The 13,474-nt window shown below is 35.0% G+C and overlaps 2 protein-coding genes across 2 annotated transcripts; both read right to left on the bottom strand.

Annotated features, from left to right (window-relative positions):
- Nucleotides 1-856: 856 nt before the first annotated feature.
- LOC132113810 (platelet-derived growth factor receptor-like protein) lies at nucleotides 857-4,836 on the bottom strand. Its single transcript, XM_059521828.1, has 6 exons — nucleotides 4,436-4,836; nucleotides 3,494-3,794; nucleotides 3,266-3,417; nucleotides 2,635-2,928; nucleotides 2,382-2,521; nucleotides 857-1,589 (listed from the first exon to the last, which is right to left on the bottom strand). Exons 1-6 carry the CDS (start codon nucleotides 4,491-4,493, stop codon nucleotides 1,371-1,373), a joined length of 1,164 nt encoding a protein of 387 aa, XP_059377811.1. The 5' UTR covers nucleotides 4,494-4,836; the 3' UTR covers nucleotides 857-1,370.
- Nucleotides 4,837-5,790: 954 nt separating this feature from the next.
- On the bottom strand, nucleotides 5,791-10,811 carry LOC132113805 (cationic amino acid transporter 2-like). Its single transcript, XM_059521823.1, has 13 exons — nucleotides 10,743-10,811; nucleotides 9,848-9,911; nucleotides 8,815-9,184; nucleotides 8,551-8,706; nucleotides 8,287-8,452; nucleotides 7,717-7,853; nucleotides 7,364-7,586; nucleotides 7,151-7,287; nucleotides 6,853-6,955; nucleotides 6,646-6,776; nucleotides 6,384-6,550; nucleotides 6,156-6,264; nucleotides 5,791-6,064 (listed from the first exon to the last, which is right to left on the bottom strand). Exons 3-13 carry the CDS (start codon nucleotides 9,176-9,178, stop codon nucleotides 5,976-5,978), a joined length of 1,782 nt encoding a protein of 593 aa, XP_059377806.1. The 5' UTR covers nucleotides 9,179-9,184; nucleotides 9,848-9,911; nucleotides 10,743-10,811; the 3' UTR covers nucleotides 5,791-5,975.
- Between the last annotated feature and the right edge of the window lie 2,663 nt (nucleotides 10,812-13,474).

Here is a 13,474-nt window from a genome sequence, read left to right on the forward strand (position 1 = left end):
AAAGGTACATATAATACGTCTAGAGGATAGAGTATGGTAAATTCTCATTCCTTTCTACTGATTATTTGGAAGTAATTTGGAGTACAAATGAGACCTGAAACTGTACTGTTTAAGAGCTGCATCAGCTTTATACAATTTTTATACAGATAATGTATTTCCAATGGATACTAACAGAATAGAATGAACAAATAGGTGTATCCTATGCTAGGACACAACCGGTTGTTATAATTATTCACACAACTCTTATGAAATCAGATGCATCTAGACACAGACTCATGTCTGGCCCCAGACCTTCTTCTACTGAATAAGACTGACAGCACCCTGTCATTACTTCTCCACTAATACTCTGATGACTGTAGCCTCTGGGCACAGCACATACCTGAGTGTACTGCATACTTCCTGCCCTTTTAGGAGAGGAGAGGTATCCTGAATGGTTTCGTTTCAGGAACAGTAAATGAGTGAAAAGAAATGAGCTTCTGGAGAATCTGGTGCATTAAGACCTTTTAACCCTTAGTGCCCCACTTTATGTGTTCAAATGTCTTCTGCATGTCTTCTGAAGACATGTTTGTAAGAAACAAATCCATTTAATCATATGCATGAAACCAATGTTTTAACCAATTTCTAGTACATTATGAATGTCAATAGTTGAGGGTTAAGGCAGTGTAATGACTGAGGTTTTTGTAATATGAACATGTTGCTTTTGTTTATTCCACATCTTTTCAATAGCACAAATATTTTGCCCCCTGCTGTTGATGCCAAGCTGTGGTATTTCTGGGATTCAGTGGGTGTCACAAACACTTTGGCTTTATTGATAATAACAGCAGTAGTTTAAATTGCTATAAAGAACACAGAAAACAGAAGCTGGCATGAAAATACTGTTTTATTGAATATTATGAAAAAAAAAATCAAAGCATGTAGGTACAGGATTCAAAACTGCACAATATTAGAAATTTATAAATAGCCTACAGTTAAATGTCACAAAGACTAAGACAGATACATAACCCTCTCTCCATTTTTTGTTTATCCATTTATGCCAGAATTTCTATAGTTGCATATTTAATTGTCATATTTAAATTCTGTCTTCTCAAATTAAAATTATATTCTCACATATACAGTATACAATCCCCTTTTATGTTGTAGGGTTCAGTAAAACAATGTGAATGCACATACTATATAATTTAAGCACTATTTACACTTTGATCTGTTCCACCTGACTTGTGTCTTCTCCAAAGAGAGAGAAAAAAAACAGTGTTCTGTGAGGATCGTTCTGGTTATTGTACAGTCATTTGGTATAACATGTTATAGCTAAGAATATCTGATTGGAATGATCCAGGTTTTCAGGTTTCTATAGGATTTCTCTGAATAGGACTTCATGGCTTCTTAGGCTTGGTGGTGGTTTGTGCTGACTGCACTTTGACAGTGGTTGATGCAGACCTTGAACCCTGTAGGTTTTGAGCTGTGCATGTGTATGTTCCTTGGTCAACCTCTCTGACCTCGTCCACCAGCAGTATTATCTGAGTTCTCTGTCGGTTCTGCCCATCCACTTGCACTGTCTGCACATTGTCCAGGGTGTACAGCGGGCGCCCAATCTAATAATGAAAGATATAAATAATCTTAAAAAAAAACAAAAAAAATTATCATTTTATTTTAATATATTATAATGTAATGTTATATATATATATATAGTATAATGTAAATATGTTGACCCTCAAAGCCTACTGTATTATATTTGATAGACAAACTTCTAAGGTCTCTATAATAGAACTTGGTGCACATTTTCTATAATAAAGTAAATTTAGCAATAACTTTTTATTGTTATTAATATTCTGAGATAAACACTTACCAGTCTGAAGCAACTTAGGTTTATTGGTTATCAATACATACTTTTTTTTGTATGTTTCATGTTAAAATGTGAGAATCAAATTTGATACATCAAGCTTTTGAGGAGTCCATCATCTCTCAATCATCATTGTATTGCATTACAGTATATGCTTTGGTTTCAACAGTAAAAACTACAGTACTTTGATCATAACACTAAGCATTTCAATATCATCTTGCTTATTAAGATCTCTTTGATTTACATTACGAGTTATAAGAATTTCGTTTTACATTTTTAACATATAAATATTGGAAACTGCACCAGATTGCCCTTTGAATAAACCAAGATTTTTTCTCTTCTTTCCTTTAGATGTTGTCTAAAACTGCTCTATTTCAATATTTTTTTCACGTCACTGTTATTTCACACGTCAGGATTTATAGGGTTAATTCTCTAATGCTAGTTCTATTTAAAAATCTTTTTAAATACAACTTGTATTTTTTTTTCATATATGTTTAAATATTGTGAGGTTGTGTGTCTTATTTCGTGTACCCTCTGGTCTAACCTTTTGTCCAGGATATTCCCAGGTAAATTCCACCAACACGTCCTGCTCTCCTATCACAGTGCATGTCACCTGAAGATTGTGTCCCACTGCCACAGTGTCGGAGGAGGCCTGGATCGCAGGAAACGGAGGGGCGGCTGGATCTACCAGGGCAGACATTCTGAAATCATTTCTGAGATTTTTGCAGTCTGCTTTATATGGTCACATGCTTGTGTACTGCTTTCAGTTTGCTGTCGCGTGCTAACTAAATACTCACAGTTGACATAGATGAGCATGTATTTGGTTGAGCTCTGGCGAAGGTTTCCCAGGCTTGCCTCGCAGTACAGAGATCCAGCATGATACTGTTTCGGTCTGTGGATGGTGAAACCCTTCTTGACATCAAAGGAGATTTCTCGTCCGTCCACATTTACCTCCATTGGAGGAAATTCCTGGTGTAAAGACACCTTTGCTTGTGGAGAAGTCACCTGGCAGGGCAGGACGGTGGGCCAGTTAGTGCGAAGCTGAATGACCTCGTAATACTCAGCAGAAGGTACAAACAACTCCTGAGGGTCTAAGAGAAAAATGGCAATGGGCAACTGTCATTTCTGTGTTTAAATTGGAATTAAAATTGTGATGGTATAAGAATGTAAAGAATAAAGTACAGTCAAGCAGTCATTACTGCAAAATAATTAGTGAATTGCAGAGATATTTAATTTCCAAACATCATTTAGCACTGCAACAGTAGGACTTTGCAGCTTTTTGCATTCAGATTAGAGTCTCGACATAGATATGTAGGGCTAATGTTATTCTTTACCACTTGATTTAAGATGTACTGTATACTTTTCTTGTTACCTAAAGAATACTTGTATAATCTGCACACTGTTCATCACATTACATTCTTATATTACCTGAAAAAAAGATGTAGACTTTGACACTTTTGTCATACTGTTTTCTGCAGTCTTTATCCTCACAATACATGGGATAGCAGGTGAACTCCCCTGTATCTGCTGCTGTTGTGTTTACCAAAATCAGTGTACCATAACGTTCATGCTGAACTGTCCTGAAAATACAGACAAAAAACAACAACAACTGATTATTTGAACTAAATGAATGCAATCTAATGCGATGACTCATACCTAAGTCGTCCTTCATCATCCTCTTCTAGATATGCAGGAACAGTCCACTGGACAGGATTTCCTTTACACCTCAGCTCTAACGTATCGCCTGCTCGGACAGTCAGCGTGTCCGCCACTTTCTGAAACCTTCCCTTGTTTACCACCTGAGTGAGGTACATCTGAGCTTCTTTAGGGGTTTCAGGGGTGGTTTTCACTCTAGTTTTGGAAGCAAGAGTCTTTCCTGATCCCTTCCCAGACTCAGACTTGCCATTTCTCTTCTCAGATTTGGTCTTTGGGTCAGGTTCAACCTTTTGGCACATGCCTGTTTTTTATGTGACAAACCATTGTAAGTACACTCAGTAAGAATTACATGTATACATTTGGCAGACACTTTTAATCAAAGTGACTTTGGATTGAATTCAAACTAAATTTGATCAGTTCATGTAGTCCCTGAGAACTGAAGCAATAAGTGTGGGCTTCATGCAAAACAAATGCATTTTCTATGCAACTTTTTATAAACTTTTGATATGCAACTTTTCAAAATTGAAATGTATACATAATTTGAAAGCTGAATAAATAAGCTTTCCATTGATGTATGGTTTGTTAGGATAAAACAATATTTGGTTGAGATACAACTATTTGAATATCTTACACAATGGTGCAAAAAAGTCCTTAGCAATGCATATTACTAAACAAAAATCTACAAAATATCTTAATGAAACATGATCTTTAATTAATTTCCTAATGATTTTTGGCATAAAAAAATCTATAAGTTTGACCCATACAGTGTATTTTTGGCTATTGCTAAATGTACCCCAGCGACTTAAGACCCAGGCCCAGGGTCACAAATGTTTTACATGCATTGTGTTAATACCTGCTTTGTAGAGTTATATTGGTTTTCACTGTTTGTATTACTGAGAATCATATCTACATAATGTATCTCTTAAGAGGTAAGATACTCACCAAACTGAATGATCAAATGAGAAACAAGAAGAACAAATAGCACCACCCTCCACTTCATGGCGGAGAATATTCACGGCAACCACAAACAAACTTTAGTTCACTCTAGTGTACCCAGCTCTTAAGGATACATGCAGAGAAGGGAGAAATAGAAAGGTAGCAGGAGAGGAGGAACCGAGTGTAGAGTGAGAGGTCAGATGTTTACCAGAGTCGCATGAGCACCCTAAATTCCTCTGGTTACACTCAATGGGTCCTTTCTGTGTTCATTCTACCAATCAGAGTCTGAGGAGAGCTGGCCATCCAACTGAAAAAGCAGCCAGTGTTTATTTAGCTGTAAAAACTCAGAGGCATCAGTCTCAGGTCTACTCTGTGAAAGCATTTGACACAAGGCAATTTGTAATCATTGAAGAACACATGGTAAATGTAAAACTGATCCACTAATATGTACATGACAGTGTTATGTGCTAAGTTCTACATTATATTACATTTACTTTGGTTATTTTTTTTCTTCTGGTGCATAAAGACAATGGAGTTAAAAATACCAAAGATATTAGTGGCGTATAAACTCATTGCCCGGTATTTGCTGTGGAATGACCCAGTTTTCAGAATTTCTGTTTGATTTAATAGTTCAGATCTGATTAGTGTGACTCAGGTAGGATCTTGTGAATGGTACTATTGTTCTTTAGTGCCCTTACAGTTGAAAGTAAGATTAAAGTCCCTTAAGAGTACACCAGTTCACTCAGCAACTCAGAGTAGCAGCTGTTTTCTAGTCATGCAATCCAATGTACTATGTACCAAATCTTTTTTCCAAGCTTGCATTCTGTTAAAATAAAATGAAATCATGAAATCTTATATTTTAATGCGTATCTAATATTTCAAATCTTTAAACTTAACTTTTTCCCCATTTGGTCCAGCTAATGCAGTATTTGGGACCTTTTTGAAATTATTGAAGCATTTTCTCCCAACATAAAGTATCATTCAAATGTTTGAATCAATATGCTACTTTTTATACTTTTATTCAGAAAGAATGCATTAAATTGATCAAAAGTGACAGTGTAGACATTTATAATGTTAGGAGTAGTTTCAGTAAAGACTGGAGTAATGGTTGCAGAAAATTCAGTTTTGCCATCACTGGAATAAATTGCATTTTAAAATATATTCAAATAAATAAATAAAACAAATATTTACATTTTAATTTTATTTCACAAAATTGTTGTTTAATTCTATATATTAATATATATCAAATACACACAGCCTTGGTGAGCATAAGAGTCTTCCTTCAAAAACGTAAAATAAATTTACAGATCCCAAACTTTTTAACAATAGTGTGTTATTTAATAAACAATTTCATGGTCAAATTGAAGATTCAGAATTATTTATTTATTTATTTATTATAAAAATTATAAAATGACAGAGATTATTTCACTGCAAATATGATAAAAACTTGCTAAACTGGCATCTACTTGAGAGATATGACTGATGCAAATCATTTTTCTGTAGTTCATCAATTTATTTTGCTCCTTTTTTTTTATCAGATTTGGTTTCAGATGGTTTCAATGGTGACCTGACTGCTGAGTAACCTTTGCCTCTGGATGCTGTTTCTAACTCCATATCCAAAGTAGATAAGGAATCCTGAGCAGAAAAAACACACACATTTACAATTATATATATATATTTATATAGGTTGGTCTTTCAACAACATTTTATATTTTGCATTACATACCCCCAGCCATCCACACAGCATAACGAATCCAGGTGTCTTCTCCCAGTTGAACCATCAAGTAAATGTTGATGAACACACTCACTACTGGGAGTAAAGGTAAGAACGGTACCTGTGGTCAAAGAAAATATGAGATATGAATCTTTTATTCTTTTAAAATATTTTACAAATATATTTTGATTTATAAAATAAGGTGCTATTGTATTGTATTGTAAAAAGCCCTGTGCTCACCATGAAGGAGGCTTTGGTTGGGTTTTGGGGTTGCCTCCAGATAATGAAGACTGTGAGTAACATTATGATCAGGATCACAGTTACACTCACAACAATCCAGATCTCCAGAAACAACAAAGATCTGATAGCTTTGCTCATCAGAAGTGACAGAATAAGCACCAACACAACTGCAAAATCAAGATATGAAAGAAATTTGCTGATATTGTGGTAGTGGTCATATTTTTCAGTATTTCTGTGGAATTTACTAAGGTTTTCTGCATACCAAGAAAAACTGTGCAGGCTGTAACAGTGTTTGAAGTTTCATTGGTAGGGTATGAAGGGGGTTTCAAAAATCCAAACATCGAACTTCTGGGTGTGTGCAAATCACTTTCCTCTGAAGCCGTCTCTTGATACCTTTAAAGAAACTAGTTTTAGCTTCAAAGATTTGCATCATGGTGTTAGAAGGGAAGTGTGGAGCTGGGAATACAACCTTAGTATGAGAATACAAATAGCCACAAGTGTGTAGGAGAAGAGGGTTCCAATCGACATCATATCAACCAATGCCTTCAGGTCAAATAAAAGAGCCATTATTGCTGGAATAAAGCAGAGCACATGATTTTCAGGGCTTTAAAAGCTGGAGATTATTTACTATTCATCTTATAGAGAGAAAAAAAGCCCTAGTCTTATGATTTGGCTTAGTCTGTCATATGTGAGAGAAGAAAAAGTGGCCCGAATGAATTGATCCAATATGTAGATAGTTTTTTAACATTCGTTTGTAATACACTTACCCGCCACAGTGCCAGAGGACAGTGTGGCCACCACTGGACTCTGCCGTAAGCTGACTTTATACAATGATTTGAACATGAGTCCATCTCTGGCCATGGCAAACAGGACACGGGGCATTGGGAACATGGACCCCAAGAGACTGCAGATGAAATTAACTGTCTGTAAATGAACCAATACATAACAGAGATTTAGATCTCAATCTGTGACTCCTTTACCTTGTTGACAGAGCGCACAGGGACCCGACTGCCACAACGTACTTTGCAGCACCCCAGCCAATGTAAGTGAAGGCCACAGGCAAAGGACTCTGAACACTGAGAAGGTAGTATGGCATCATCAAAGTGAGAGCAGCTGAAACGCCAAAGTATGCCAGGAAACAGATGAGCAGAGACACCACGATACCCACAGGTATAGACTTCTGAGGGTTCTTCACCTCCTCGCCTGGAAAATCAGTGTAAAACCATGACTAGAGATAATATACACAAAGTTTTAAACATTTGGGATGAACAAGATTTTTTTTTTTTTTTTTTTTTTATTATTCATTTGACATTATTGATGTTTTCAGATTTACCTGTAGTTGCAATGCAGTCAAAGCCAACAAATGCATAGAAACATGTAGCTGCTCCTGCCAGTGTTCCTTCAAATCCAAATGGGAAAAATCCACCTACTCCATACTCAGTGGTGACATTGACGGTGGATGTTAGGTTTCTTCAAAAATAAAATTAAATTAAATAATCAGTTTTAGAAAACAACCAATGATATGGCTGAATTTGGAAAAGCACATTAGCACACTACTCCTGCTATTTTTTCCACAATAGTAAGATTATGCTGTTTGGTGTAGAATATATTGCATTTCTATTTATTTTGTGTTAAAATGTTTTGGCAAACTTATGTCAGTCCAATCAAATGATGAGTCAAGAAAGACATGGAAATTGCAACTGATTTTTATTTTTATTTTATTTTATTTTGATTGTGTATACATACGGTGTATGCACAGTGTATGTTCTTTATACTGCAACAAGTAGAATGCTAGTATTCCAAAATAAACATACACTATAGAATTTTAATGTTTCTAGAAAGGATTACACTCAGTATTACTTCACTGAAAATTCCAATAAATTATAAATGCAAATGTTCTTACTCATGCATTGCTGTTGCATTCAGGATGATGTCTTCAGTGATAAACCAGTTCTGTAGCTTTCCCTTGATGAAGCCAGCGATGATGACAAATACCAACACCAGTATATTAACACTTGTAAATATCTTGTTGACCGTGGTTGATTCTTTCACACCATATGCAAGAAGTCCTGTGAGAAAAATACGGTACATAGTGTCTAAGCCTTAGTCATAGATGGTAAATATAAAATAATGAACTAAACAGTGTATGATTATTATAGTCTGATACCAGAAAGAATCATTATGAGACCAGCTGCAAAGAAGTCTGGGTACGCTGCCAGGCCAGGCAGGTCCATGCCTGCGTATTTGCTAAAATAATTAGCCATCACATTTCCAATAAGATCATCGAATGTGCCACTCCATGCCCTGGCCACACTTGATGTGCCTAAACCAAGAGAAAGCTTTGTTAGTACTTGACCTTTGACTCTATCTGTCTGTCTGTCTGTCTGTATGTCTGATCACCATTAGGCTGAAGCCTATAATTTCTGCTTACCGATGACATAAGACAGCAGTAAATTCCATCCTGTGGTGAAGGCCCACACCTCTCCTACAGTCACGTAGCTGTACAGATAGGCAGAGCCGGTCTTAGGAACCCTTGAGCCAAATTCAGCGTAGCAGAGCCCAGCAAAGGTAGAAGCTAAAGCAGCAATGAAGAAGGAGATGATAATACTTGGTCCAGCCAGGGTCCGGGCCACCTCTCCAGAAAGCACGTAAACACCGGCCCCTAAGGTGCTGCCCACTCCCAAAGCCACTAGATCTAAAGTTGTAAGACAGCGACGAAAAGTGGAGACCTCTCCCTCCGGTTCCAGGGGCTTTCTGCGGTTCAGGCCCCTCAGGAAAGACCGTATCGATTGCATTATTGGCTGTTAGAGGTGAGTGAAAGTACAAGTTCAATTGTTTACTTTGAACTGAGCTTGTTTGTGAGGTTACAAATAAATGAAAAGTATATGTATATAAATATATTTATATATATTATTTATATATTATATATATAAATATAAAGGTTAATGCTATATAATTTTTTTTAAAAGGAACTGTTTACCAAAAAATTTAAATTTGCTGAAAATGTACTCAATCTCAGGCCATGTCGATTAGTTGTTTGTTTGGATTTGTTTCTTAGAAACACACTTTTCTCTTCTTAAGTAAATTGATGGACTGTAGTTGTGTGGATTACTTGTGGATAATTGTGAAGTTATTATCACTCTCTTTTATCACTCTATTATTATTCACTGTAGAGGATCCATTGGTGAGCAAGTGATGTTAAGCTCAATTTCTCCAAATCTGTTCAGATGGAGAAACTAACTCATCTTGTGTGGTGTAAGGGTGAGTAAATCTTCAGCAAATTGTAGTTTTTTCCCCTGAATTGTTTTATTAAGCTAAAATGACTTTTGTTTTATCATTTTATCATCATATCAAATGTCATTTTTAATATAATTTCCATGCTATTGTGTCATTTGACAACTAATTTGGATTATGCTCAATTTGGATTACGCTCATATTGTCAATTCATTTTTCCTCCCATTTACCTTATCAAAATGTCTTCATGTTTTCACAAGTATGATGTCTGTCTTTGTTTCTTTCCTTTGAAACCTTCAATAAAAAAAAAAAAAACAGATCTCTAATTTAAGAATGAACAGGTCACTGATATCCATCACTAACCATCTTTGTGAGCCACAAATTATTTTTTAAATTAAATTAATTTAATTAAAGAGGAAAAACATGGTGTAATGGATCCATTACTAAATAATTTCAAGTTAAAAAAAAAAAAATCATATTTTGCAGGGCTTCATGAACATTACAATAATCTTCTCACTGGTGTATTGGTTCATACAACAGAAATGATGCAGTGAGGTGTCCTCTACTTTCTACTGCATCACTTATCCTCCTCTGAAATCCAGACAGAAGCTTGTTCTGTGGCTCCCCGAGATAGTAATGAAGAAGGATAGACAAAGCTGCCTTCGTGACTTGGTAGTGGTCGGCTGGCACACATTCTCTTTGTGTGGTGGCTTTGTAAAATCTGCCAACAGGAGATTTACTCTCCATACTAATCCTGCCAGGAATCTACTGCTGCATACTGCATTATATAGCACAGATCATGTGCCATGCCAACCTGAACACACAGAATGTACTGTTGCAAGTTTTTGTTGCAAATATTTTATGTTAGAAAGTGTTACTTGTTAAATTACATGCAGAAGGATTTGTATTATTTTCTTTAATTTAAATTAATTAAATTAGCATTTATTTACACCTGTTGTTGCACTGAAAATATAGTAATGGCAACAACAACAACAACAACAACAAAAAAGGCAAACTTAAAATGTAATAACTATAATGATAAAATGTTATGAGTATAATGACTAAAGAGCTTGCAAAGACATTTCTTAATGCATCTAATTAGTGAGTGAATGTTTGTTTCTTTACCTTAATTGTGTCCAGAGAAGTTTGCAGTCGATATCTTTGTAACTGTCTAAATATATCCGTCCCTTTCACACCAATGAGGCTAAACGATTTTTCAACAATATATACAAGAGTGGACTGTTTGACCCACCCACTCAATGGCATTAGCAACAAAGTAGCCTTTCTTTTCGCATTTCTCACTGGCCCCATAATGTGCTCATAATTGCAGCCAAGGCACAGGGTGAGGATAAGATTCCATGTGTTAACCAAAGAAAGATTTGTAATATTGCTGTGAGGTTATAATAGCTACCTATCTCAGCAACAATCTTGTTTTTTTTTACAAGAAAGAAATAGGACATTATTGTTTACTATACAATTTCAGCTTTGATCAAGTATTTTGAGAAATTCTCTTTGGATACACTAGATGGCAGCCCAGCTTCGGAATACCTTGCTACTGACTTTAAAGAGGGGCTTACATTCATGATTTATAGAGCAGAATGTTAACTCTTTAAATTAAATTTATTTTTGTATTTTTTTTGTGACCCCAGCAATTAAATCATGTTTTACAAATAACTGTAAAAAAAAATCTAATAACTGTAAAAAAAAAAAAAAAAAAAAAAAATGTTGGACAATATCTTAATGATTCTATGAGTCTAGTCTATCAAAATGACACTGTATCTAGGGAGAAAGGTTTATTGTAAATGAGTAGTGGCTGTATCGGCCCCCTCTCCCTCCATTCTGATCCACATGCTGTTCTGATTTGGGATTGCTCATCTTCTTACCGGAATGACCGAAAGGCTCAGACAGAAATAGCCCTGTCACAATCTTCGCCAAGGCAGATATACAGTCATCTGATACTAAGACCATATTGGCAAACACTCTCTGCATTTCTCTTGAAGTTTCTTCATAAGACACTTGTTTGACTTAGTTTATACTTGGCTGCAATTCAGACTGCATCTGTGTAATTCATTCACAGTTCTTAGAAACAGTTTAAAAGATATGTCTAAATATGGGACAGGCTGCATTTCCAAACAGCTACTTGCTGAATAAATACTGACCCTAAACTTTTTAAATGTAATGTATACTGTTACAAAAGATTTCTTCTTTAAATAAATGTTGCTATTTCTTATTTTTTATTTATCAAAGTATCCTGAAAAAAAACATATCACAAGTTCCAAAAAGATTAAGCAGCACAGCTGTTTCCCTCATTGATAATAAATCATCATATTAGATTGATTTCTGAAGGATCATGTGATACTGAAGACTGGAGTAATGCCTGCTGAAAATTCAGCATTTCATCACAGGAATAATTATATTTTGAAGTATATTAAAATCAAAAACCAACATTTTTAAATTGTAATCATTTTTTGCAATATTATTATTATTTTTTTCTATATTTTTGATCAAATAAATGCAGCCTTGATGAGCATAAGATTCTTCTTTAAAAAAAACATAAAAAATCTTTCTGATCCCAAACTTTGTTTACTTTTAGCTGGCTCCTATTTGTCCCAAAGTAACAATAGTTTTCAGATACTGATCGACACGTATTGGGGCAGCTCTTATTGGTGTACTCCAGCAAAGTGCATCTATTTTTATGTTTTTATGAAGAAGCTAAAATATTTTACTATATAAAGAAAACTATGTGAATTGCATACGACAAATCATGTTACATCAACATGACCGCTGCCTTGATAAAGCAACCCGTTCCATGTAGAATAACAATGTTTAAACCTTCTGCCGTCTTCGGTCATTTCAAATTTACGTTTTGAATTTTTAAAAATCATAGCTTAATAAAAATGGTACAAACTTTAGTGACTTTTATGGCACTTGAAATGTGAAAACAGAAAAAACTGAGGCCCTGATTCAAACAGGCTAAGTGGTCAAAAAAAAAAAGATACACTCTTGGTCTTTGGTCAGAGATGACCGACCATAGGAAATTAATGGGAAATTGACAAAAACACAACAATTCAGAGAAGTTTAGTGTCCACAATCTACAAATCAGCCACAATGCAGAAAAAAGTACTCAGCAATGAAGGGGTGAAACTCTAAAACATCAAGAGTGCAAAACAGACACATCCACTCACACTCAATTACACACACTCGCAGACACACAAACTCACACATGCACAATTATACACAGTCAAATGGTATAACCATATACTGTACACAAAATGAGTCAGAAGTCTGAAATAAGAATTTGAAATCAGATCAGACCCAGAAGGATTAAAATCTGATAAAGCATTCCTGTTCATTTTTGTTACATTTTTGTAGAATTTCAATGCGTTGTGTAACAAAATGCTTTCTCTGTGTTCAGGTTTGACTGTATAGTAATAATGCAAAAAACTGATAAAAATATATAAACCTTGACAAAAAGTAGTCTTTGAGAATGTCTTTATATACATTCAAGTCCACAACTTAATATAAGTAAGCAATTATGTCTAAAAACAGCTAGGAAATTCAAAAATATCTCTATAGAGTGCCATACGGGCATTTAGTGGTTACACCATGAAATTACGTTTTTCTTTCTTTGCTCTCACCAGGTGGCGCTAATCTGAATTTTTTTTTTAATTATTTGAATGGCCTAGTCTCTATTTTTATCTAAAATATTGCATTAATTGAAAGATAATTTTGAAAAATTAAAAAAAAATTGTTCAAAATTATTGCATAAATAGTAATTAGTATCATAAATTTGTCTCAAAATACAGAATAAGAAAAAAAAATATTACTGAAAAATGGGTGGGGAGAGTTACATTTCA

This window comes from Carassius carassius, chromosome 33 (assembly GCF_963082965.1).
Source record: "Carassius carassius chromosome 33, fCarCar2.1, whole genome shotgun sequence".
NCBI lineage: Eukaryota > Metazoa > Chordata > Actinopteri > Cypriniformes > Cyprinidae > Carassius > Carassius carassius.